General features: G+C 46.5%; 1 protein-coding gene across 1 annotated transcript; it reads right to left on the reverse strand.

Annotated features, from left to right (window-relative positions):
* Arf3 (ARF GTPase 3) lies at nucleotides 1-27,501 on the reverse strand. The gene is made up of 5 exons (XM_048444672.3): nucleotides 27,363-27,501; nucleotides 5,844-6,084; nucleotides 4,745-4,855; nucleotides 4,434-4,558; nucleotides 1-3,951 (listed from the first exon to the last, which is right to left on the reverse strand). Exons 2-5 carry the CDS (start codon nucleotides 5,989-5,991, stop codon nucleotides 3,790-3,792), a joined length of 546 nt encoding a protein of 181 aa, XP_048300629.1. The 5' UTR covers nucleotides 5,992-6,084; nucleotides 27,363-27,501; the 3' UTR covers nucleotides 1-3,789.
* Nucleotides 27,502-27,515: the final 14 nt, after the last annotated feature.

Here is a 27,515-nt window from a genome sequence, read left to right on the forward strand (position 1 = left end):
TGCAGTCAGAAAGTGATCTATTTATTAATAAATAAACAAGCACTTGGGAAAGATGTTCCTAACTTATGAGCTGAGGGAGCCTGGAGGAAGGAAAGTAAGTAATGCTTAAAGACACAGGGCTGATGAAGGGTTGTGTGGCTCAGTGGTTTGGAAGCCAGCGACACGGGCAAAAAGCACTGATTCTTGAGGGTGATGACTCAGCAACAAGAGAAAGGCTGGAAGGAAAACTAGCAAATAAAGAAATGGAGAAGAAACTGAGTATACATTTAGAACTTCATAGTATGTGGAACTCAAAGTCAGTACTGAAGCAAGGAGCAAGAGGGAGGGGCACCCCTGCTCACCGTCCCTGTCCTGTGTGGAGTTGGCCAGTGACAGCAGTGGAGAGGAGAAGGAGAAGGAGGGGGTGTAAGCTTCACAGGGAAGGGGCTCCCCTCAGGGCTTCTGTGGGTTTCTGGAGGAGCTCAGCACTGGGGATGGGAAACCACACACCCCAGGCACAGCTGCGCAGAGCCGCTGCACTGAAAACCAGACCATGCTTACACCGCCCAGATGTTTGCCCCGTGTGCTTACTCACGCCCCAAATCCAGGTCTAGATGGGTGATAAGAAGTCAATCTATGCACGGGGGGGGGGGGGCATAATCAGACTACAGTCACCTAATCTTCAGGGTTGGAAAGAGTAACATAGGAAATAAGGGGCCCTCCATGTTCAGGGCCCTTCAATTGCTTTAGTCTCTAAAGCAATGCTTCTCACCTCTCCTAAAGCCATGGTCCTTTAATACAGTCCCTCAAGTTGTGGTGACCCCCAACCATAAAAATTATTTTTGTTGCTACTTCGTAACTGTAATTTTGCTACTGTTATGAATCATTATATAAATATTTAAGTAGGCTACCAGATATTCAACCCCTGTGAAAGGATCACTCAACCCCCACAGGCGAGAAACGCTGCCTGCGATCTAGCAGCAGGAGGTACTACAGCTCGCTCACAAGTCCATCCGTCCCGGCTCACGCTCTGCTGCCTGACTCATTTCATTTCCCTCTGGGTGTGACGGGAAGAAGGACTCACAATCAGTGTTCCCAATAAACCTAAGTTCCTCCGTGACTTATTCTCCACCCACAGAAGCACGTCCTCCCACCTCTGCAGAGAGAGAACAGCGTGGAAGGGAACGGAAACAGATGTCCCCGCTGCCGCGTGGCTGCTGCACAGCATGAAGGGCCCCTCCAGAGCTGCATGAGACAAGTTTAATTTCCAACCAGGGTCACAGCCATTGTATTATCCCACATTTTTGAGCAAGGATAGAGAAGGTGAGTTGTTAACCATACACAGTCTACATTCCAGAGAAAGGAAAAAGAAAAACCCACTTCCGAACTGTAGATACCACTGTAACACCACAAACGCTGGAGGTGGAAGGAAGGGAATCCCAGGAAGAAAGCTGGAACAACGAAGATCAAAAATTAAACCAACTTGAGAAAAGCAGGAGAGGGAGTTTACAGAATGGAATGGAACCCCCAGACCCCAAAGATGTTAGGTGAATGGGAATGTAGAAAGCCTCTACTTCCCCCTGGAATCAGAGATGTTCCTGCCCCCTGCTGGACATATCTGGAGCAGCACCAAGGCAACATCCAAGGCTGCTTCAGCCTGCTCAGCCTCAGGTTGGTCCCAGGAGGCTGAGAAAAACAAGATGCTGGGGTAGGGGGTGAGGAGTGGGCCGAAGCCTGCAATGTACAAAACCTACTTGGAACTAGCATCTAAGCAGGGAAGGTCAGAGGGAGTGGCAGAGAAAGAGGCAAAGTCCTCCAATCACAAAGAGTAGAAAATCAAGTAGAAGACAAAAACAAGGAAAAGAAAAACAAACAGGCAGCAGCAATGGTGAATGAACGGTGAAGCAAAGCAGAATTCAGAGTGGCAACCGAGGTGGGAAAAAAAATCAAGAAACAGTCAAGAAAGTGTGGAGGGTGGTGTCCAGAGTGACAGTGATGAACCCATTTTAAAATGAAACAGAACCCCCAGCACCCCCACGTACACATCAACCACCACACACACACACACACACACACAAACACACGCGCGCATGGTCTAGAGTACACACCCACGTGGCATCTGGGGTTTAGTAACACAGCACTAAGTGCACTGAGGGGACACCCCTGGAACGTCTCACAGTTCAGCTGGGGTAAGCTGGGGAGCTCATCTGCCTGCTGAAGACAAAGCTAGCAGGAGACCTGGCCAGAGTGGCGCTCACAACTGCCCTCCTGGAGAAGGTCCAGGGTCCTGACCTTAGCAGAGAGGTTATGGGCAGCTGGTTTGGAGCTCAGGGCGCAGCCAGCACACACAGGAGCCCACACACAGAGCAGCCACAGCTTCACTGCAATGACTACATCAGGACCAGGTCAGAGCCTCAGGAATAAGTGCCCTCTTACAGACCTGCAGCAGCAGCATCTGAACAACTGAAGAATGATGGAGGGAGGTCCCTGCAGATCACTGTCCCAGCACCAGCCACACAGGGTCCTGTCTCCTCCACTCCAACTCCCCGAACCTATTCAGGCAAGTGTGTGAAGGTTGAGGAAAGCTGCCAGGAAGGAGGCAGACAGGGCAGCAAGGAGAGACTGAGGCCTGCCAAGAGCAGAGACTCATCTTCTAGCTGGTCTGCACTAGAAAGGGCCTGGAGCAGCGGGGCTGATACTGAGGTCTGCTATGTCGCCCCTGCTCCACGGCCCTTGTTAGCCCACCTGGTCAGTCCTCAGCACATCAGCTGACTACTAGGTGAGAAATTCTGAAAAAGGACAGATGGAGCCCCAGCCCCAAAGATCAGAAGCCTGAGCAAGAAGCAGGAGCAGGACTGCTCCATGTCTTACCTTTTCCTAGTAATAAGAACAAGATGAAAAACAGACTACACTCCACCCCTCAACATGCAGGCCCCAATAACCCATCTCCCTCTGAGCTCTTATGATGGAGGGGGACCAACAGAACACTCTGGACTGATCAGAGTGAGTGGGTTCCTCTCTCCTCCCTACCAACGAGGCAGTGTAGCATGGCATCTCCTTAGGAACAGTCATCTAGAGATAAATGCCATTTCCTGCGCTCACAGGGTGGAGAAAAAATATAAGGAAGACGGTTGCAGAGTCCGCCATCTGTCTAACATCCAGGAACACCACCTGCAGAGAGGAAAGCAATGGGACCCACCCACATCTCCCCTTTATCTCACCAACAAAGAAGGGGCAGATGCCAGGCTCCACTGGGCAGTGTCCTGGCTGCAAGCCCTGAGCTGCACTCCACTCCCTCCCCCTGACTCCCACATATATATCTCTCTATACATGTATATACAGGCGCACACATGCACGCACACACAGAGAGGCCCGTGCAATTTCCATGTAGAACAGGAGAGGGGGTAGAAGGAAAGGAAGACAGGGAGGAGAGTGGCCGGGGAGACAGGGAAGGGGTTCAGAGGCCAAGAGCACAGCAACCAGTGCCAAACAGCAAACATAGAGAACACCCCACTCTTCCTCCTGAAACCCAACAGGGAGACCACCCCATGAAACCATAACAGCCTCATTTGTTTTAAATCCAGTAAATTGGAATGATTCATCATCAGGACAGCAGTTGGGGACCGACCACGTCAGTGAACAGGGAAGGAGGAAGGGAGGCACAGGAGGCAAGGCTCTTGCTGGGCATGTAGACATGATACCCAGGACCTTGGCCACACTTTCAAGAGGAAGGAAGGGAGAGATGGGAGTAGGGAGACAACGGGTACGTGTCAGGAGTGGGTGGGGTAGTCAGATAGGGCTGCCTGGCTCTCACTTCTTGTTTTTGAGCTGATTGGCCAGCCAGTCCAATCCTTCATAGAGCCCGTCCCCGCTGGTAGCACAGGTGGCCTGGATGTACCAATTGCGGTGACGCAGAGAATGCAGCCCCAGCTTGTCTGTGATTTCAGCAGCATTCATAGCATTCGGCAAATCCTGCGGTGCAAGGGAGACACACACAAAGACACCTTAGAATCTGGCGAAGTTTTCTAGAGAACCCATTTAACAAAGGCACATACGTTGCCACCTTCTCCTTCATCTCAAGAGCTGAAGGAACTACTCCAGGCCTCACAGTCCCAGAACTCCAGACCCAGTGAAGGAGACAGCCATTTCATGAGGAGGGTTATAAACGTGATTCAGACAGCCAAAAGTTAAGTCCACTACAGTGCACGGCAGGGAAGATAAAAACCCTCAAGGGACTTATCTACCACATTAATCCTGAGAACTAAAATGCTGCTAAATACAACTGGGTTGGGGGACGAGGGAAGGGGCACGCGAAGAAGTCAACTGCTTATATTTCCCACATTACCAAACTGACATCAGTAGTCACGGGCCTTTCTGTACAATGAACCCCAAGGCTCCACAATGTCTACAGTCAGGTTGCTCTCTCCCACATCAGGAAAAGGGAGACATCTCACCTGTTTGTTTGCAAAGACAAGGAGCACAGCATCCCGGAGCTCATCCTCTGCCAGCATCCTCATCAGCTCCTCTCGGGCCTCATTTACTCGTTCCCGGTCATTGCTGTCAACCACAAATATCAAGCCTAGAGAAGCAGAGAGAGCATGGAACACACAGAGGTAACAGATGTCTCCTTCTCCATCACCACACCCACCAAATACGTTCCCCTTTCTCCACTTCCATGAGCTGCATCAGGGCAAGGGCTGGCTACCCACAACACTGCACAAACCCAGCAAAGCAATGCCAACCCCAGGAAATTTGTCTTCTATACCTTGGGTGTTCTGGAAGTAGTGTCTCCAGAGAGGCCGAATCTTGTCCTGGCCACCTACGTCCCATACTGTGAAGCTGATATTCTTATATTCCACTGTTTCCACATTAAACCCTTTGGGGGAAAAAATGTCAATAGTCACTGGCCTCCAACCCCAGACTTACAAATAGTGACCACCCAGTGAGTTTCCTTCCATTTCTTTCTTCTCAGCTTTGGACAAGACACCAACAAAAGGTAATCCTTTACGTGGAGAGCCTAAAAGAAAATCTAAAGGAGCTGGAAGATGGTTCAATGGTTAAAAGCACCTGTTCTTGCAGAAGGCTAGGGTTCAATTCCTAGTACCCAGAGTAGCTCACAACCATCCAAAACTCCAGTTCCAGGGGATCTGATTCCCTCTTTTATGTACCATGGACACTAGGCATGCATGTATATGGGGACATACATACATACAGGCAAAACCTAAACACACACATAAAAGTAAGTATATGTTACACATACACACACACGCACGCAGGAAAATCTAAGAAATCAAAAACAATGATGTCTGATGAGAAGGTCACAGCTGCCTGGGCAATGAGAGTCAACCTTCACGACTCTATTCTGTCCCTTCATCACTAAAATGTATCTAAGCTAAGCCGTGGAGCTGAGAAGCGGGGAGAAGAATGAGACATGAGCCACAGTGCTGGAGCCCCAAGCTTCAGGATGATGACCACAGCCCCATATTTTTAGCAAATGTTCTCCTCTGAGCAGGCAGGTCTTAACCAAGATCGCCACTGAAGATCTAAACCAAAGCAATTCCAGGCCTCTGGCAGGAACATCAAAGCCCTTCACCTGCTTTCCAAACATCACAGAGAAACAAACCAACTCTAATGCCTGAGGGCAACTGTTGAGTGCCAGGCTACGGAAGTTCCCGCATCAGGGAGGGCCAGGGCAGGTGGGCAAACGGCAGCTCCGGCAGCTCCAGCACCTGCCAGTAAGTTAAACAGACACTCTCTCTGAGGCCCATGGAATGTGTGGACTTGCCTGGGGAGAACAAGCCAGGTGGGAGATCCATGAGCAGGCCTCCAGCCTTCCCTCAGCCCACAGACAAGCTTGCCCTTACCGATGGTTGGAATGGTGGTGACAATCTCTCCCAGTTTTAGCTTGTACAGAATGGTGGTCTTCCCGGCAGCATCAAGGCCCACCATTAGGATGCGCATCTCCTTCTTCCCAATTAGGCTCTTCAGAAGGTTTCCAAAGATATTACCCATGATTACAGTAGCGGCTTTCTGAGGTCAGTGGGACCCTGGGAGGGACAGCGGTGGTCTGGTTTTAGCCCGGTTCTTGGTATGGAGAGCTTGATCCTAGACAAAGGAAACAGAAACACCTTGCCAACATTTGCTTCTAAGGACTTGAGATTCACAGGAATTGCCAAAGTCACAGCTGGAGTTCATTCACTACTGGCTGAGCACCAGGTAGGGGCTACAAAAACCAAGGCAACTCACACACAGACTGAACTTTTGAGAGCAGAGACAAAGCAGGAGACATGCGGACCCCTCGCTGTGCCAGTAACCTACCGCAGGGACTCACAGGGACTCTAGGGAGGTTGTTTACCTCATCTTTGCAGATTTGAACCTAAAAGTCGAGACAGTTCTACCTGGTGAATTCTAAAGTAATTTCAGTTCTGATGTTCTCTGCTACACCCCAAAGCACAGCAAACCCATTTGTGCCTCTCCCTCCACCAACCTCTCCCAGACTTCTGAAGAGGGCGGAAGAGAGTGGAATGAGGAGTGGCTCCTGTGACTCCCGCCGAGGCTCAGGCTTGCTAGGTTCCCAAGGTTTACTTACTCTCTGCTCTAGTCAAGAGCAGTTCCTTCCCTGTCTGTAACTGTAATTCGATTTCCTTCCACACTAACGTAGATGAGGAAGGAAATCAGCAAGCACGACTGCAATGGAAGAACCTATCTTTTCTACTCTGAGCTGCTGCAATGCGCCCTGTCCACAACTGCATACTGAGCTGGGAATGTGGGGAAGCTTTGCACCGCTCTGCAGCCCACCCAAGGAGAGCTGTGCCACAAGGTCACCTGCAATGAGGTGATATCTCATTCCTGCATCTTCCCTAACTCCACAAAACAGCCGGAGTGATCTTAGAAGCCAATTAAGGTCATGTGGTTCTTCTGCTCAAAACCTTTGGTTGCTTCAAGCTCCCTTTTAGTAAACACAAAAGCCCATGCAGCCTTGTGTTCCTGAAATGTAGAGCAATACCTGGTGCAATTCAACAGTTAAATTAACTCCTAAGGTCTCTATCAATCTCACCTCCAGGTCAGCAAACTGAACGTTCACACATGGTATACAGAAGACACCTAACACACACCTGCTAAGGACAAGGAGAGCAAAGGAACCACAGTTAAAGATGTAAGACACCAACATGCCCATTCCAGCTACTGCTATCGACAGAACTCATGCACCTATGCATTCATCCCCTTTCCAGTCACAGGACAGCCACAGAAATGTGCACCTGAGACACATGCTAGCTCACACCTATAATCTCCTCAATCAGGAAGTGGAATCAGAAGAATCTTAAGTTCCAAGCCAGTTCAACAGCAAGACCACCTCTCAAGCCAACCCTCAAACACTTTTTAAAAATGTTTTATTGGGCCGGGCGTTGGTGGCGCACGCCTTTAATCTCAGCACTCGGGAGGCATAGGCAGGCGGATCTCTGTGAGTTCGAGGCCAGCCTGGTCTACAAGTGCTAGTTCCAGGACAGGCACCAAAACTACAGAGAAACCCTGTCTCGAAAAAAAAAAATGTTTTATTGGGGCTGGAGAGATGGCTCAGCGGTTAAGAGCATTGACTGTTCTTCCAAAGGTCCTGAGTTCAATTCCCAGCAACCACATGGTGGCTCACAACCATCTGTAATGAGGTCTGGTGCCCTCTTCTGGCCTGCAGGCATACATGAAGGCAGAACACTGTATACATAATAAATAAATAAAATCTTTAAAAAAAAAAAAAAAAAAAAAAGAACCCTTCTCACAAGGTAAAGCATGCAAGCCTGAAAACTTCAGGCTTATTTTGTTGTTTTGTTTTCCCTACTAATCTGTAGCAAATTCCAGACCAGTACACAGAAATCAGATCGCAGCCCCTGGAGACTAAAGTACTAGATTGTCCAAAAAGAAAAAAGAAAAAATGAATGCAACAGAGGGCTTCATCTTCAGACATCCCCAGACACCCACTAATGAGCCAGGAGGTTCCCCAGATGAGTCCTGCCTCTGACCCAGGAAGCTCATATCCCAGAGTCAAGGCTTGGCTCAACCTCAGCCATGATGACCATAACCAGCCTTGCCACCCTTCTTGGGCCAACTCATCCAGTCAGGTCTTGGGCTCTTTGTGCATTCCTAGGTGAGAGCAGGAGGGGGCAGAGGATGACAGGGACACTGTCCAGCTGCTTAAGACCAGGTCATGACAACCATGGCAACTTCAGGCAAATGGACTTCTGGTACCATGACAAAGAAAACCTCCAAGTCTGGGATCAAGAGAAGAGGTGATATTTGTTTTAAGATTTGTTATTAGGCTCTGGCTGAAATCTTAAACTTATGTCATACATTTCCTACCATCCTTCAGACCAGACTAGCACCGATTAAATGACAGCGAGAATCACGGCTGGAAGGGAAAACCAGCAGCTAGTGCCTTGTTCAGAACCTGTAACCCTTCGTTCTGCTTCTCTGCTCAGCTGACATGCTAGTTACCACTTGGAGCCGATCACGTGCCTCTAGTCTGAGCACGTAAGGCTGACGCAGGATGGCTGGAAAGAGCAGCTGTGACGCCTGTTTCTATGCCATAGTATGCCCTTGGAAGGTTCCCAAGGCGTGACCTTCTCATGCAGTGTGTATTACTGTGTGAAGCTTGCTTTCTTATAAACTGGCACATAATTGTCTCCCTAATAAAAATGCAATCCCTACTGCAAGACCTATATCCTTAATTTACTTGAGGCCTGTCTTCACTCCCTTGTCTAGATCACTATGAATGCTCCGTTATACATATTGACTTGAGCCTCAACTCAAGATATCCCTGTATCATTTCTTCTGTCCAGTAGGATTGGTATCTATATACTATTAATCAAATTTGCTGTCAAGCTTGGAATGGTGGTATACACTTGTGGTTCTAACAGACTCGGAGGCAAGTGGCAGGAAATGACTCTTCTAGAGGACTGGGGTTCGATTCCCAGCACTCACACTAAGATCTGACTTTTCACACATACATACACACATGCATGCATGCAAAACAACAACACACATTTTTAAAAAAGGTCTCAGAGGCAAAAGGATCAGAAGTTCAAGGTCACCCACAGCTACCTATCAAGTTTGATGCCAGTCTGAGCTACTGGAGTTCTAGCGGGGTTTTGCCTACATGCATGGATGTGTACCACGTGCATGTCTGGTAAGCCAGAGCCTCCGGAACTGGAGTTACTGATGGTTGTAAATCACCATGTGGGCAATAAGAACCAAATCTTGGTCCTCTACAAGAGCAACTTGTGCTCTTAAAGACTACCTCTCCAGTCTGTGCACACATTTTCATTTCTAGTGCAGGCACACCTCTGAGTCTGAGGCTAGCCTGGTCTACAGGGTAAGTTCTAGGACTAGCAAGACAAACCCTGTCTTGAAAAAAACAAACCAAAAGGCCAGGCCATGTGGCGCACGCCTTTAATCCCAGCACTTGGGAGGCAGAGGCAGGTGAATCCCTGTGAGTTCGAGGCCAGTCTGGTCTACAAGAGCTAGTTCCAGGACAGCCAGGACTGTTACATAGGAAAACCCTGTTTCGAAAAACATACAAAAACAAAAAAGAGTAGAGCAAAACTAGTGAAATTTCCCCTTTCCATTAATATGTAAATGAAGTTTATGAAGATCTAATTAAATATTTGATAGCTACTAAGCACCTTCCCAGAGCAATCAAGGTTTATGACTCCCTTTAGTGTAATTGGGAGCTTGGTTTAGCATTCCAAAGGAGACCTGGCCTCTTTTGATTTTCTCTACCTCTTTCTGTTTATGTACTAGGAGATAGTATGTGTCACCAGGACAGTGACAGAGTCCTGTCACTTTTAGCAGTGTGCCAAAAACACAAACCCCTGGCTATACAAACAATTACTATCTCTTTGGTTGAAACCTTAGCCTTTTTAAGGGCCAAGCCATCTTTCTAATCCCATACAATTCCCTGCACCAGAATGCAATCCTAGGAAAACCGCAAGTAAGCTGGCCATGGATCTCAGCTGAAGAGCGCTTTCCAAGCATGTACATTTGAAACCTTGAGTCTGATCCCTAGTACTTCATAAAACCATTCGTGGAATAGCAAGCCTCCAATCCCGAGTCCTGGAAGATGATCAGCTCAAGGTCATCCTCAGCTATGAGATGGGTTGGAGGCTAGCCCAGAGTATGAGACTCTGTCTCAAGGGGAAGGGGGAAAGAAGTGAAGAGGAGGAAGAGAAGGGAGGGATAGGCAAGGAGAGACAAAGCCTGAACTGTCCCCCGATTTACCCAAGTTACTCCCTTTCACACAGATGGTACCCTGTGTGGATAGGGCAAAATGGCCAGGATTCCACGGACTGTTGAAAACAGAGAACAAGAGCCTCAAGATAAATAATGGATAGTAATAATAACTCTTAATAGAGGATTTCAATATTCTAGTTTAAATTCAGAAAATTTTGTTAATTGGGGGTAGAAATAATAAGAGGCCCAAAACTGTGGTCTGGCACAAAGTGGAGACCTCCAGGAGTTCAATCAAGCACACGGACTGACTGAAGGCTCATTTGAGGACATCCTCACCTGAGGACCACATCTATTCATACCCCTTCAATCCCAGCAAAGACAGTTGTTGCTATAGCTGGCTACTCAGCCATCTTGGCTTATGTATTCTGCAGAAAACATGCCTGCCTCAACCTTAAGGGCATTCTGATGGTCATAGCCCAGTCGGCCACACACACTCCTCCCATTTGAGTCCAATGCTGGACCAGGCATGCATCCTATCAGAGGGGGCAGGCTTCAGATGGGTCCAAAGGAAGGCAGAAGAACTTTCAAACCCTCTGCTGCCAGGCAAGGTAAGATAAGACCAACTATGTTCCCAGGTAATTTTCAAACTGGGGTATCACTAATAGTAATGCTATCTGAAACACTGACAACCAAAAGACCAATAGTTTAGGGCACAGTAAGCCTGCATTAGTCTCCAAAATAGTTGGTTTGTGAAGCTGTAATGTATTTTTAAGTATATCTTTTTGATTTTGAGACGGGGTCTCTCTATATAGATTTGTCTGGCCTTGAACTCGCATAAATCCTCCTGTCTCTGCCTCTCAAGTGCTGGGGTTAAAGTATGTACCACCATGCCTGAAGACATTTGTAAATTATGTCTTAAGTTTTGTCTTAAGAACACTTAAGTTAGGGGCTGGAGAGATAGCTCAGTAGTTAAGAGCACTGACTGCTCTTCCAGAGGACCTGGGTTCAATTCCCAGCACCCACATGGCAGCTCACAGCTGTCTGAAGAGCCAGTTGCAAGAGATCTGACAACTTCACATCAATGCACATAAAATAAGTTAAATAAACCATAAAAAAAGAACACTTAAGTTAGAACACAAGAACCGACTGATATCTTAGTAATATGTAAGATTTTCAAAGTCAAGAAACCACGTCTTTTGTCTGTTATCAGTGATTCATCAAAAAGTCCACAGAACAGGGATGAGGGGACTAAGGTCGGACTCAGTTGTAGAGAGCTTGCCTACCTTGCAGAAAGAGTTCATTCAATTCCAGGACTGCAAACCAAGGATGTAATGGCACACAACTATAGTCCCAGCACTCTAAGGATGGAGGTAGAAATACTAGAAGTTTAAGTTCATCCTTGGCTACACAGCAAGTTACATGTCAGCCCATGAAAAAGAAAGCAGTAAGGGGTAATTCCCAGACACAAATCTCAGGCCACCAGGTAGTCAAGTGGGAGTGGATATGAGGGAACTGATGTGCAAAGGCATAAAGATCTGAGTCACAGGTCACATACTTTATTGAACAAATGGAAGTGACAAGAGATGGTAGTGGAGAGATGAGGCGGGGACAGATCCTGAAGGACCTTAAAAGCTATAGTATAGTATAGTATAGTATAGTATAGTATAGTATAGTATAGTATAGGCAGAGTAGCATGATCAAATACTTTAGAAAGACCATTCTAACAGCAGATCCACAAGTAAATTAAAAGAGGGCAAAACTGAAAACAAAAAACATGTGACAAGTACAATAACACAAATGAGAAGTCAGAATTCTTTTTTTAAAGATTTATTTATTATGTATACAATATTCTGTCTGCATGTATGCCTGTAGGCCAGCAGAGGGTACCAGGTCTCATTATGGATGGTTGTGAGCTACCTACCATATGGCCGCTGCGAACTGAACTCAGGACCTCTGGAATAACAGCTGGTGCTCTTAACCTCTGAGCCGTCTCTCCAGCCAGAGAAATCAGAATTCTTACCCAGGGTTGGAAGTAGTTAGGGCTCCCAGCACCCATGCAGTAATGCACAACTGTCCTAGCTCCAATTCCAGGGGATCCGATGCCCTCTTCTGGCTTTCACAGGCGCATGCGCGCGCACACACACACACACACACACACACACAGTACACTTACAAAGATGCAGGCAAAATATGCATATACATAAAAAATAAGTAAAACTAGGTTCTTGGTAACAAGAGATAGCAACATAAGTTGACATGAACTTGAAACATTATTATGACAGAATTCACTGGGCACGGGGCTGGAGAGATGGCTCAGTGGTTAAGAGCACTGGCTATTTTTCCAGAGGACCTGGGTTCAATTTCCAGCACCCACATGGCAGCTCACAACTGTCTGTAAATTCAGTTCCAGAGGACCTAGCATCTTCACACAGACATGCATGCAGAAAATGCATCAATGTAAATGAAATAAATATTTTTTTTTAAAAAAAAGAATTTACTGGGCACTAATGTTACACACCTTTAATCCCAATACTTGGGAGGCAGAGGCAGGAGGGTCTCTATGAGTTTAAAGTCAGACTGCTCTCTACATAGCAAGTTCCAAGATAGTCAAGGCCACAGAGATCCTGTCTCAAAAAAAATGTAAACTTGGGCTGGAGAGATGGCTCAGTGGTTAAGAGCATTGCTTGCTCTTCCAGAGGTCCTTAGTTCAATACCCGGCAACCACATGGTGGCTCACAACCATCTGTAATGAGGTCTGGTGCCCTCTTCTGGCCTACATGTACACATGCAGGCAGAATATTGTATACAAAATAAATAAGTAAATAAATAAATATTTTTAAAAAAAGATTTTAAAAAAATGTAAACTCACGGGTTCACTGACTCATTAAATGTAAGCAAGAAAAGCGAAACATGACTTGGGAACTCAGTGGCAATTCTTCAGGCAGAAAAAAAACAGAGGAATAGGTCTAGTGAGGATAAAGATGTTTGCTTTAAAATTTAATACAGATTTCTTTAAAAAATTTAATTATACATTTTTAAAAGTTTTACTTATGTATTTTTTAGGTATGAGTGCTCTGTCTGCATGCAGGACAAAGAGAGCTTCAGATCCCAGTACAGATGGTTGTGAGTCACCATATGGTTGCTGGAAATTGATTTCAGAACCTCTCAAAGAGCAGCCAGTGCTCTTAACAGCTGAGCCACCTCTCCAGCCCGATTACACTTCTATGGGTGAGGATGCGCATGTGAGTAAGGAGTGGTGGCGATCAGACTGGAGCTACAAGCTAAGCTACAGCAGTCATCTGACAGGAGTGCTGGGGACCTGCCTGTGGGCCTCTGCAAGAGCCCTTTGTGCTCTGACCACTAAGCCATCTCTCTGGCCCTTTTGATGTGCAAAAGTATGAAGTTCAATAGACAGGAGTGGTCTGGAACCTACACACCTGAAGCGTAAAGGAACCAAGATGGCTGCCTCTTCCAGAGCCACTCTTCCCCTTTCTTCTAGTCAAACCCCACCCTGTGTAAAACTGTGGAGACACAGAATATGAAATGTATTATGGCAAAGATGGCTCTTCCTCGGCTCTAAGGATTGGAGAATGGCCTCGGTAAGATGTGGGGGAAGTTCTTGGGAGCATCTACGAATGCTTTCTTCAATCTTTAAAATGAACATGGGTGTTCTCTCGCATAGTCTTCAGCTGATATACGAAGATGAGATGTTAAACCAGGGGTGGCAACTCACACCTGTAATCTCAGCACTCCAGAGGCTGGGGCAGAAGAACTGCCGAGAGTTTAAGGATAGCCTGAACTAGAGAGACTGTCTCCAAGAGAAAACTAACGAATTCCATGTAAAGAATGGCTCAGTCACTGAAGCACTTGCTTTGAATGCACAGGACCCGAGCTGGAGCCCCAGAGTCATGTGAAATAGCCAGCTACGGTGGTCCACTCTTGCAACCCCAAGGCTAGGAAGGCAGAGACAAGGAAGACTCTTGATTCACCTGCTCAGCCAGCCAAGCCTAACTGGTGAACTCCAGGCCAAGAGACTCTGTTTCAAAAAAGAGGCAAGTCATTCTTAAGGGCACCCACAGTTGTCCTTCAGCCCCCCACACACACACAGAGACACGCATGCGTGTCACACTCCCATGCAGAAAGGAACGGGGGGGGGGGGGTGTCCCAGCAGCTCAACACACTTGCCACTAAATATGACAACCCGGGTTTAGCCCCCAGGTTCCTTGTGATTATCCTCTGATCATGACATTTGCCTTCTACCACATACACAGATAAATAAAATTTGGTTGGGGGGGGGGGACTCAAGATAGGGTTTCTCTGTGTAGCTCTAGCTGTCCTGAAACTTGCATTGAACCCAGAGATCTACCTGCCTCAGCCTTCTAAGGGCACCACCACCACCACCTGAAAAATAAATGTAATTTTTAAAATTCAAAAGGTTAATTGGGAGGCTAGAACACAGCTGAAAGGTCAAGAGCCAGGCTATATAGTGAGACCCTGTTTCAAGTAAAACACAACTCCAAACTCCTTGAAGGGTCAGACTCAACTGTTAAAGAGAATTTGTGGCTTTTGCAGAGGACCCGAGTTCAGTTCCCAGAACTTACAAAGTGGTTCACATATGTTTGTAGTTCCAAGGGTTGAGATACCTCATTCTGACCTTCATGGGTACCAGGCACAGATCTTGCACATACAACATGCAGTCCCAACACTTACATAAAAATAATCTTAAGGGCTGGAGAGATGGCTCAGAGGGTAAGAGCAATGCCTGCTCTTCCAAGGGTCCCGAGTTCAATTCCCAGCAATCATATGGTGGCTCACAACCATCTGTAATGAGGTCTGGTGCCCTCTTCTGGCCTGCAGGCATACATGGAAGGAATGCTGTATACATAAAAAATAAATAAAAAAATAATCTTAAAGGACACACATTAAGAGCTCCAGTTGTTGAGAGGCTACGACATATAAAGGATCACAGTGTACAAGTTGGCGTAGGCCACAGGGAAACACTATCTTAACAATGTACAGGCCAGTGGAGGCTATAAGACACTACCTTACAACTCTCAACAGCCACCACCCAAATAAGAATAAAAACAGACTAGATAGAGCAGAAAAGTGGAAGAACAGGCCCTTTAATGACTAGCCAATAGATTAAACTGCAGCTGGAATGTAAATAAACTTTTTTTGAAAAAGGAACAGGGGCTGGAGGGATGACTCAGTGGTTAAGAGCACTGGCTGCTCTTCCAGAGGACCTGGGTTCAATTCCCAGCAACCACAAGGTAACTCACAACTGTCCGTAACTCCAGTTCCAGGGGATCTGACACGCTCACACCAATTCATACAAAATAAATTTAAATAAATTTTAAAAAAAAGGAACAAATGGGTTCTAGCCTTATACTTCTTTTAAAAATTACAACTAAAACTTCCCATTTCGTTTCCAAGTATACGGTTCAATGGCTTTAAGTACACTGACAGGCTGTGCAGCTGCCACCATTATCCACCGCCAGAGCTTTCAACTTTCCCAAGTGAAACGGTACTTGTTAAACAAGAATCCCTGTTCATGGCCAGGCAGTGGTGGTGCAGGCTGGGCAATGCTGGTGCACACCTTTAATCCCAGCATTTAGGAGGCAGAAGCAGGTTGATCTTTTCTCTCCATGCCGCCACACGCCGGCAGTCCTCTCTGGGGTGTGTGTACACTGTGGAGCACGTGGAGGCTGGAGGACAGTTTCTAACAAGTAGTTCTTTCCACATGGGCCCACAGCTCAGACTCAGGTGGTCAGGCCTGGTGAGTCAGTCAGCTGACACGAGCTATCTTCATCTCTGACAAGTCTGCGGGCTGCTGTACTGATGACTGGTGTGAGAGGTCCTAGTCCACTGTGGGCAGTGCCACCTCTGAGCAGGTGGTCTTGGGCTGTGTAGGCAGGCTGAGCAAGCCATGGGAGCAAGCTCATAAGCATCCTCCTCCACGATTTCTGTAACAGCTCCTGCCTTGAGTTTCCTTCATGATAAACCAGCAGCATAAGATGAAATACTTTCTGTGTGTATAACTTTACTACTCTACCTTGTGGAGGTAGTAGCTGCCTTTTATATCTGGCTTAATCACTTTTATTGCTACTTTCATAAACATGGGATACATGAGACCCTCCCTCTCAAAGAAAAACTTCTAGTTGGGTGTGGTGACACCACTGAGCTGAAACCAGCCTGGGCTATGGTGTGAGACAGACCCTGCCTCAAAAAATAAAACACAAGGAACTCTTCTCTGAGTAGCCCAAGCCCCATACTGAACCATGTCTTACTTTCTACTGAGGCCTCAACCCTTGTGTTTAACCCTACGTTAAAATCTTTATTAGATCTCAACTCTGCTTCATTTATAAAAACAAACACACACAGAGACTTGTAATAGGCAGAACCAGCAGTGAGGAAGGACAAGCAGATACATCAGTAGGATAAATCAAGTAACCAGACATCAGGCACAATGAGGAAGGTCCATACCAGCAGAGGGGAGAGCTGGAGTGCAGTTTAACGGGAGATCACTTGCTGTGGCGTGGCATACATGAAGGGCTCAAGAGACGGCTGAGACAGCTCCCAGCACCCGTGTCAATTAGCTCACACGTACCTGCAACACCTGCTCCAGCCTCTTCCAGCCTCCTTGGACATCTTCACACATATGCTATACACTCACAAAGACCCACACACAGACACATAAGTAAAAGTAAAACCTCTTTTTTTTTTTTTGGTTTTACGAGACAGGGTTTCTCTGTAGCTATGGATCCTATCTTGGAACTTGTTTTGTAGACCAACCTGGCCTCGAACTCAGAGATCCACCTACCTGCCTCTGCTTCCTGAGTGCTGGGATTAAAGGTGTGGGTCATCACTGCCCCACCGCCCAGCAATAGTAAACTTTTTTAAAAGGATACATAGTCAGGTGGTGGTGGTGTACACCTTTAATCCCAGCACGTGGGAGGCAGAGGCAGGCAGGTGGATCTCTGTGAGTTCAAGGCCAGCCTGATCTATAAGAAAGAGCTAGTTCCAGGACAGGTGCCACAGCTACAGAGAAACCCTGTCTCAAAAAAAAAACATACATATATAAAAATACATAAAGTCCTAGGTTTGAGACCCAGCATTAATAACCCTGCCCCCAAAAAGGTTAAAGCCCAGAGAAAGGTCAAATTAAGAATTTAGGTAAATAAAAGTACCTATTGTATGGGACTATCAATAATGACTCTGGTGTAAGTCAAAACATCCCGATCTCAAACTGTGCCCCGTGATAATGGTTGTGCTTGTGTTCAGGCCAGAGTTGGAAAAAAGATAAACAGAATCCTCCAGTAAAATAAAATCTCAAAGAGGCCACAACAAACCAGAATGGACCCCAACCACCTTGCCTGATAGAGGCTCATACTCTTGGGGAAGCTTTTCCCAAATTCAACATGTAAATAAGTTAAGATTCAGTAAGAAAGTATGTATGGTCAAGGTCCTAGTGTGATCCTAACACTCAGGAGTCAGAAGCAAGCAGATCCCTTTCCCCAAAACAATGATCTCGTCAGCTAAAATAAAACCAAATGAAAAGCACTCACCTATATTCCCCCACATTCTGGGGCATTGTCCTGCCCAAACTTTCAGCCTGCCCCATTCTTTTAGGGTTGTTTTGGGAGGGTTATTATTTAAAAAACAAAACAAAAATCATTTTAAACAACTGATTATGGTGGCACTTGCCTTCTTTTATGTGTATGCTGTTTTGTCTGTATGTCTGTGCAAGAAATCAGGTACCAGGTACAAGGACAGGAGTTGGATTCCTTGGTACAGACGGTTGAGAGTTGTCATGGGATGTTGGGAACCAAATCTGAATCCTCTAGAAGAGCAGTTAAGTGCTCTCAATGCTAAGCCATTTCATCAGCCCCTTGTTTTATTTCTTACAATCTGTACAATTTACAACAGCCCAAGTTCAGGTACCCTATGACTGCTCCTACCTCCAGTCGTGGAGAGCCAAAGCACTACGCTTTCCTCATTACAAAAATCACTGAAAGGTAACAGTAACTTTGCACAGTTAGTGCAACACCTTAATAAAGTCAATCTGGCCCCAATACAACACAAATGGAGTTCACAGTGAACAGGGCAAACAGAAGCCAGAATCTGGACAAGGCCAGTTACAGCAGCACCTAAGGGGATGATGGCTCAGTGGTTGAGAGCATTGGCTGCTCTTCCAGAGGACATAGGTCCAATCCCCTGCACCCACATGGAGGCTCACAATCACGTGTTAGCTCCAGTCCCAGATCAGATGTATTCTTCTGCCCACACACTACAGGCAGGTGGGACACAGACATGCACGCCGTCAAACACTGACAAACTATAATGAGTCTTTTCTTCCTAAAGAGCCTAAAGAAACAAAAAATGTGGTTTATTCATACTTGCCTGTTTCACTTTCCAGAGATAAAGCTTTGCAAAGTGCCCCTGATGCATTCCAGGTCAGCTGGAGACACCAATCACAAGGCCAATGGGCACCTAGGCAGGACTTCCAGTGACTAGAACCTCCCATCAGCTCAGGTTTCTAGGTGCTGTTCTAGTATCATCTTCTGCACATGTCGTAACAGGAAAAAAGGCTAGGAATTCCTGCACTAGGAACCCTATCAGCAGGGGCTATGCCACAGGCTTCCTGTCCTAGCACAAAGCACTAGGGCTGACCTGGAGCTAGTGACTGACATACTTTCTGAAAAGGTCCCACTGTCGATGACAAAATATTTGTAGTTTCAGGACAAAAAGTAATCCACTTGTGGTCCCCAGTCCTCCTCCTGAATGTGACAAGCTGAGATGTGTTTTCCATGTTCTCAGATCCCTAGTGCTCCTTGGAAGAGACAGAGAGGCTGCCCAGACACCAGGCATGGTATCTACCTGTAATCATAGCACACGGGAGGCAGAATCAGGTCACTGTGGTCTACCTAACAAATTTAGAGCCGTCTGGATTGCAGACAACCCTCTCTAAAAAGGGTGTGGGTACAAATGGCTCATGAGGTCACACACACACACACACACACACACACGGAATGGAAAGCACACCCCTTCACATACACACTCACACACACGGAATGGGAAGCACATCCTTTCACACACACTCACGGAATGGGAAGCACACCCTTACACAAACACACACACACACAGAATGGGAAGCATACCCCTTCATATACACACACTCACACTCACACAGAATCGGAAGCACACCCTTCACACACACACACTCACACGGAATCGGAAGCACACCCTTCACACACACACTCACACACACACACACTAACTAAATTTTTAAAAAGGGAATTGGAGAGTTGGGTCAGCAGTTAAGAGCACTTATTGCTCTTGCAGAGGATGTAGGTTTGGCTCCCAGCATCCACATGGTGGCTCAGAAGCATCCATAACTCCAGTTCCAAAGGATGTTGACACCTTTGTTTGACCACAGGCACCAGGCATCATATACACAGTGCACATACAGACATGCAAGCAAAACACTCATAAAAATAAATTTTTTTAAAGCCAAGGAAAATAGAAAAGGTCCTATTTAACTTTAAAAAGCTGCCTAGGGACCTGGCAGTGGTGGTGCAATGCCTCTAATCCCAGCGCTTGGGAGTCAAAAGAGACAGGCAGATCTCTGTGAGTTAGAGGTCAGCCTGGTTTACAGAGCAAGCTCCAGGACAGGCTCCAAAGCTACAGAGAAACCCTGTCTTGAAAAACAAAACAAAAAAAGGCTGCCTGTGAAGAGAAACCACACATACAAAGGTTCTGGATATGTCCCTACTCACCCCATTACCATACCGCCCACTTTTCTCAATAAAACATTTTACGTATTAGACTTTTACTTAGGGTGAAATCAGAATGCTTCATTTAAAAAAAAAAAACAAATTACAGAAACGGAACATACCTCAGTTGGTAGAATGCTTGCCTGGCGTGCACAAGGTTCAACCATGATCACTGAATAAACTAGGCGTTGTTACATATACCCACAATCCCAAGACTACAACAGTGGGGGCAGAAGAACCATCAGTTCAAAGACATCTTCAACTACTTGGTTAGCTTATGAGGCTAGCCTAGGCTACATAAGGCCCCATCTCACACACACAAATTTCTCAACATCAAACAAAAGCTCTCTTGCATCCTAAATTCATTTTAAATGTAAATATTCACAACTGAGAAATCCTGTCTCTAAAAACCAAAAAAAGAAAGAAAGAAATATTCAAAGAAGGGGCTGGAAAGATGGCTAAGTGGTTAAGAGCACAGACTGCTCTTCCAAAGGATCCTGGTGTAATTCTCAGCAAGCTCACAACTGTCTATAATCCAGGATCCAACACCTTCACACAGACAAATGCACAGGCAAAACACCATTAAAAGATAATAATAAATTAATTTTTTAAAAATACAAAGATTTACTTTTTTTAAGACAGAGTTTTTCCGTGTAACCCTGGCTGTCCTGGAACTCTATAGATCAGTCTGTTTCTAGAGCTCGCCTGAGTGCTGGGATTAAAGGCATGCAGGGCCACCACTGGCAGGGATTAAAGGCATGCAGTGCCTCCACTGGCTGGGGAATGGGAAGTTAAACGTGCATGCAGGTGGATGTAGGTGAAATTAGAGACTAAACCTTGGGTCACAAGAAGCTGGAGTTGAGGGTTACAAAATGCCCAAGTGGGTGTCAGGCCATCTCTCTAGTCCTAACAAAAAGTAGTACACTGTCACTTAGTGTATTATGGCATATGTGGGCAGGTGCACACCATGTCACACATGTGAAGGCTAAGACAACTTCTGAATCCTGGTTCTTTCCACCATATGGGTCCAGGACTCAAACGCAGGCCTTCAGGCTAGGTTTCAGGTACCCTCACCTGCTAAGTCAGTGGTTCTCATTTTCCTAACACTGTGACCCTTGAATAAAGTTCTTCATGTTGTGGGGACCCTCAACCTTATTTTCGATGCTACATCAAAACTGTAATTTTGGTACTGCTATGAATCACAATGTAAATATCTGTGTTTTCTGGTGGTCGTAGGTATACCTGTGAAAGGGTTGCTCATATCCCAATGGGTTGAGAACTACAGGGATAAGACTGCTGTCTATCTCACTGGTCCCTAAAGCCTTCATTCTGCAAGTTTATTATATTTTATTTTTTTAAGTTTATTGCATATACACACACTAGAGAAGACCAGATCTCATTACAGATGGTGGTGAACCACCATGTGGGTGCTGGGAGTTGAACTCAGGACCTCTGAAAGAGCAGCCAGTGCTCTTAACCTCTGAGCCATCTCTCCAACCCCCAGTTTGGTTTTTTAAAGATAGGGTCATAATGGCGAAGAAATGGCTCCGTGGCTGCTCTTCTGGAAGTTTCAGTTTCAATTCCCAGCTTCCACATGGCAGCTCCCAACTTTCTGTAACTCTAGTTCCAAAGTACCAATGCATGTAAAATAAAAATTAATAAAAGTAAGTAGGGCCTCATTATGTAACTCAGACTGGCCGTAAGCTCAGAGGTCCATGTGCCTCCGCCTGCAGAGTGCTGGGACTAAAGGTGTGTCACCATGCCCAAGGAAGCCTTCACTTTTTTCTTTTCAGAAGCTCAAATTCCTTCTATTATAGAAGAGCTTCATTAGTTTTCTACCCCAATTCAACACAGTCCTCCCAATGGTGCTGACAGAGAATTACAGACACCATAATCTCTGGGGCTTAACGGAATGTACTGGGAAACAGATAGTCAGAGATGGGCATTCTTAAAGGGATAAAACTACGCATTGAAGAGATGGCTAGGTGATTGGAAGCACTGGCTGCCCTTCCAGAGAACTTGAATTCAATTCCTAGCACCCACATGGCAGCTCACAACTGTCTGTAACTCCAGTTCCAGGGGCTCTGACACCCTAACACAGACAATGTGAACATAAAATTAAAAAGCCAACAAGGATCCTAAATTACCAGAAAACTAAATATTTCAATCTGTAAATTCAACCAGGACGTTCAATCACCTCCAAGTGAATGACCTTCGCTGTTCAGATTTTTTTGGTTTTGTTTTGAAGATTTATTTATTTATTATGTATACAATGCTCTACCTGCAGGCCAGAAGAGGGCACCAGATCTCATTACAGATGGTTGTGAGCCACCATGTGGTTGCTGGGAACTGAACTCAGAATTCCTTGGAAGAGCAGCCAGTGCTCTTAACCTCTGAGTCATCTCTCCAGCCCTTGTTTTGGTTTTTTGAGACAGGGTTTTGTTGTCCAACAGTCCTGATTGTCTTGAAACTCGCTTTGTAGACCAGGCTGGCCTTGAACTCACTAAGATTCACCAGCCTCTACCTCCCAAGTGCTGAGATTAAAGGCATGTGCCATTACTTCCCAGTCAGATTTTTTTTGTTTTGTTTTGTTAAACAGGGACTCATTTCATTTATTTCAGGCTGGCCTCAAATGTAATGTGTAGCTGAGAATGACCCTGAAGTTGTTAAAAAAAAATGTTATTTATTGTATGGCTTCTGGTGTTTTGCTTGCACGTATGTCTGTGTACCAGCTGTGCTGGGTGCCTGCAGAAGTCAGAGGGTATCAGATGGCCTAGGTCTGGAGTCAGATGGTTTTGAGCTGCCATGTGGATGCTGGACAGCAAACTCAGGTCCTCTGAAAGAAGAGCCTATACTCTTAACCACTAAGTCATCTTTCCAGCCCAATCTTTAACTTCTGATCCTCCTGCTGACCTCTCAAAGGTGTGGGGCACAAACCCAGCTCAGAGCCAGAACACGAGGCTCATGTGTATCAACGAAGACTCAACCAACGGAGTTAAATCTGTAATCCTACCTCTAAAAGATTTATTCATCTTATTCCATGTGTATTCATATCCATGTGCCCGCCTGGTGCCAACAGAGGCAGAAGACATCAGGCACCCTGGAACTGAAGCTAAAGAGATATAGGTGCTGGGAACCAAACCTGGATCCGTCTATGAGAGCAAGCGCTCTTAACTGGTATGATAAGCCATCTCTTAGGCCCCATCCTTTTCTTTAAAAAAAAAATACATATATATAATACATAATAATATATGTATTATATATATGTATTTTTTTTAATTTGGCTTTTCGAGAGACCTCTGGAGCCTGTCCCGGCACTAGCTCTTGTAGACTAGGCTGGCCTACGAACTCATAGAGATCCACCAGCCTCTGCTTCCTGAGTGCCGGGACTAAAGGCACGCACCACCACTGCCTGTCTGACAAGGTTTCTCTGTGTAACATCTCTGGGTGTCCTGAAACTCACTCTGCAGATCAAGCTGGCCTCAAAAGCCCAGAGATCCACCTACTTTTGCCTCCCCAAGGCTGGGATTACATCTATGCCTTATTTATCACGCCCAGTTATAGAGTGATGAGTGACTTTTCTTTTCTTTTCTTTTTTTTAAACAAAAAATTCTTTGCACACCATTTTTGTCTGGAGGCCAGAAAGTTGCTGTAAGAATCATTTCTCAGCTCTCAACAGAGGAATCTAAAATGGCTGAAAGACACTTAAGGAAATGTTCAACATCCTCAGTCATCAGAGAAATGCAAATCAAAACAACTCTGAGATTCCATCTTACACCTTTAAAAATGGCCAAAATCAAAAACACTGATGACAACTTATGCTGGAGAGGTCGTGGGGAAAAGGAAACCCTTCTACAATGCTGGTGGGAATGCAAGTTGGTACAACCCCTTTGGAAGTCAGTGTGGCGATTTCTGAGAAAATTAGGAAACAGCCTTCCTCAAGACCCAGTAATACCACTTTTGGGTATATATCCAAAGGATGCTCAATCATGCCACAAGGACATGTGCTCAACTATGTTCATAGCAGCTTTGTTTGTCATAGCCAGAACCTGGAAACAACCTAAATGCCCCTCGATTGAAGAATGGGTAAGGAATATGTGGTACATTTACACAATGGAGTACTACACAGCAGAAAAAAATAACGACATCTTGAATTTTGCAGGAAAATGGATGGAGCTAGAAAACATTGTTTTGAGTGAGGTAACCCAGAAACAGAAAGACAATTATCACATGTACTCACTCATAGGTGGTTTTTAAACATAAAGTAAAGAAAGCCAGCCTACAATCCACAATCCCAGAGAACTAAGACAACAGTGCGGACACTAAGAGAGACTTACATAGATCTAATCTACATGGGAAGTAGAAAGTAGAAAAAGACAAGATCTCCCGAGTAAATTGGGGGCATGGGGACCTTGGGGAAAGTTTGAAGCGGGGAGGGGAGTAGAGAAAAATGTAGAGCTCAATAATAATCAATTTTAAAAAATGTATTAAGAAAAAAGAATCAGTTCTCCGCCGGGTGGAGGTGGCGCCAGCATTCTGGAGGCAGAGAGGTGGGCAGATCTCATTGAGTTCAAGGCCAGCCTGGTCTACAGAGTGAGTTCCAGGACAGGCTCCAAAGCTACAGAAAAACCCTGTCTCGAAATACAAACAAAAAAAAGTTCTCTCCTTCCACCTTGTGGGTTAGGTAGGAGCTGGGAATCAAACTCAAGTCTTCAAGCTTAACAGCAAGAGTTGAACTCAGTGAACCACCTCACACCTCACCAAGCCTACAGGAACTTTTCTAACAATCACCCTTAGACATGACATAATCATGATGACTGTTATGGGCCCCATCCTGATCCAGCCTCACCTCCTGCTTAAGTAGCAAGAACTGCCTCTACAAGTTGATACTGAAAAAACACAATGTCGCCACTTGTAAGATACTGTATAGTCACTGTAACAACTGTCCCTCTACAAGCTGATATTGAGAAACAGAATGTAGCCACTTGTAAGACACTGTATAGTCCCTGAACAACTGTCCCTCCTCACAGGCACCAAGCTGCTCTTTTGTGAACCCTCTCTCATTTACGGCAGCCCTGAGTGTTCATGTCATCACTACCACTATGGCGGGTTATTAATAGCAGTAACACATGTTGGTGCGGGTCTCACACAACTCAGTACTCTGATCTCACTTAATCCTCACCACAGCCCTGTTAGGTAGCTGCTACCATTACCTCTTCACACACAAGGAAATGAAACTGAGAAAAAGTAATTTTACCAACTGCATACAATAACAGCTGGAGAGGAGATGAACCCACCCCCCACTGTCTGATCCTAGAGAATACCTTTAACTACTGCATCATTCTGTCTCTAAAAACACCTCTCACCACAGGCCTCTTGGTATCTATTTCCAAAGTTATAGGAGGAAGCAGAGTCATTTTTTCTCAATTACCTCGGCTTTAACAAACCTGCTTTTGAAGAAGTTCCTCCTTCTAATCAACACAGGTGGCCTCTGTCCTTTAACCCATTTCCTCTCATCATAAATACTGTAAAGGGAGTGATGAACACACTACAGTGGCACCCTTAAGACCTGACAAGACTATTTCCAAACGTGTCATGTTTTGTTTTGCTGATCATAGTCTTGCTATGTAACCCAGACTGACGGACACCTCCATCCTCCTGCTGCATTTTCCTAGTGCCAAGATTACAGTCTCCATCGCCACACCTGGCCTTCCTTCCCTTTTCTTTCAACTATAACTAGAAACTTTGCTGATGTCTATACACTCCTAGCCTATGTGCACGTCTCAAAAAAGGAAGTAAGAGTTTGATGTGGGGGCACACACTGTAACCTCAGCAGCATTCACGAGACAGAGGCAGGCAGCTGTAAGTCTGAGGCCAGCAAGGGGACTACCCAGAGAAACCTGTCTCAAAAGGGTTGGGGTGGGGATGGGGGGGGGGAATCAGCAAAGGAAAACTGATTGTGCAAAACGGCAGGAGACTGAACAGGTGACACACGGGAGCCTTCCTTTTCCAGCTGCCTCCAAGGTCAATGATTCACACTGTGCAAAGATGAACCTAAGGCGATCGAGCCTTTCTTAAAATTAGCTTTGACCATTTATTCAAACTCAGGGCCCATACGCAGAAGACTAATGCTCTGGCCACTGGCTGTCCAGACAGGGGGAGACTACCCCAAAACAGGCTGAAGACAAAATGGCAGCAAAGCTAGTCTCCATCTACCTGACTGGGGACAGAGATGGAAGTATGCAGAGACTAGATTCTATCCTGTTACAACGAGTCAAGCAATCAGACTCCGGCAGCAGATCTCCTCCCAATAAAACTTTCATGCCACAGACCAAGGGTGACCCAACCCAACGGCAGCGGAGACAGGTTTTACATTACCTTTCTCCTCATCCTAATGACCTCACTATTTTCTTCTCACTCCTGGCCACACACTCCTCCACCACATTTCCAGAGACCAGCAGTAATAGAACCCCAAAAAGGAACAAGTCTCTCCAAAAGTAGAGTTACCACTTAACTAATCAAGTGGCCGGTTTTAATAGGTAACTTTACCTCCCCACCTCCCCCTTCCTTCAAAGGATTGGTGTGAGCAATGGTTTCATTTTCTGTTCCGGGAATCCTGGTACTTCCTAGAGAAAGAAAGCGGATTGGAAGACACAAACTCAGGGCCAGTGACAAGATGCTCCCTCCTCCAGTGAGACCGCCCCCGCTACGCCTGGGGGTGGAAGGCCCCACCTCTCTCCTCCAAGCTAGCTCGGGTCCCCCCTCCCCCTTCTCCAGCCTTCTCTCCACCCTCTCCCCACCTGCTGCCCTCTTCCCAACCTGCCCTTCCCAACATCCCAAAGCAGAGAGAAACCTCCCTGAGAACAGTGCGCAGCGGTGCCCCACCAGCAGGCCCTGATGCTAAACCCCAGTCCCCATGCCTAACGATGGGTGAGGGAGAATAACCACAGCAAGGCTTTTCTTTGGTCCCTCTAAAGCTCAGGCGGGGAGGAGAGGAGGGGGGAAAAAAGGCAGCATTCCTCATAGCCCTTAAACAGAAGGAAAAGATCCAAACAGCCACACCGCCCCCGCATCACCTCCCACTGGCCAGCTTGCTCCCCCTCAACCCCAACCCTTGAAAGCTCCACCTCTGCAGCCCAGGTCTCCACTCGGGCGAGGCGGAGGACAAATCTGCGGGCGCCCCCCGCCCCCACCCCTGCTCGGCGTCCTTCAGCTGCGGGGGCAGGAGTGGGGCTGGGAAGCCCTCACCCCCAGCTCTGCGAGAAGTGTCCAACGCACCTCGCCAGGCAGTGCTGACCGGACCACGGCAGGGGCTCTCGGGCTCCTCGGCTCCCACCCTGACCCAGCCTCTTCCCTGCCCGGACCCGCCTTCCCTCTCCAGCTCCGAACCTGTTCCTGCTCCCGGCGCCGCGGCTGCCACCGCCACCTCCGCCCCCGCAGGTTCCGCCTGGCTCTCGGGCCGCAGCCTCCCTCTCCCCGAGCCGACCGCGGCGACGCTGGTCCGCTGGCCCGCTCCCCGACTCCCTCCTTCCTTCCCTCCAC

The sequence above is a fragment of the Myodes glareolus genome, chromosome 19, assembly GCF_982192425.1.
Source record: "Myodes glareolus chromosome 19, mMyoGla1.1, whole genome shotgun sequence".
Lineage (NCBI taxonomy): Eukaryota > Metazoa > Chordata > Mammalia > Rodentia > Cricetidae > Myodes > Myodes glareolus.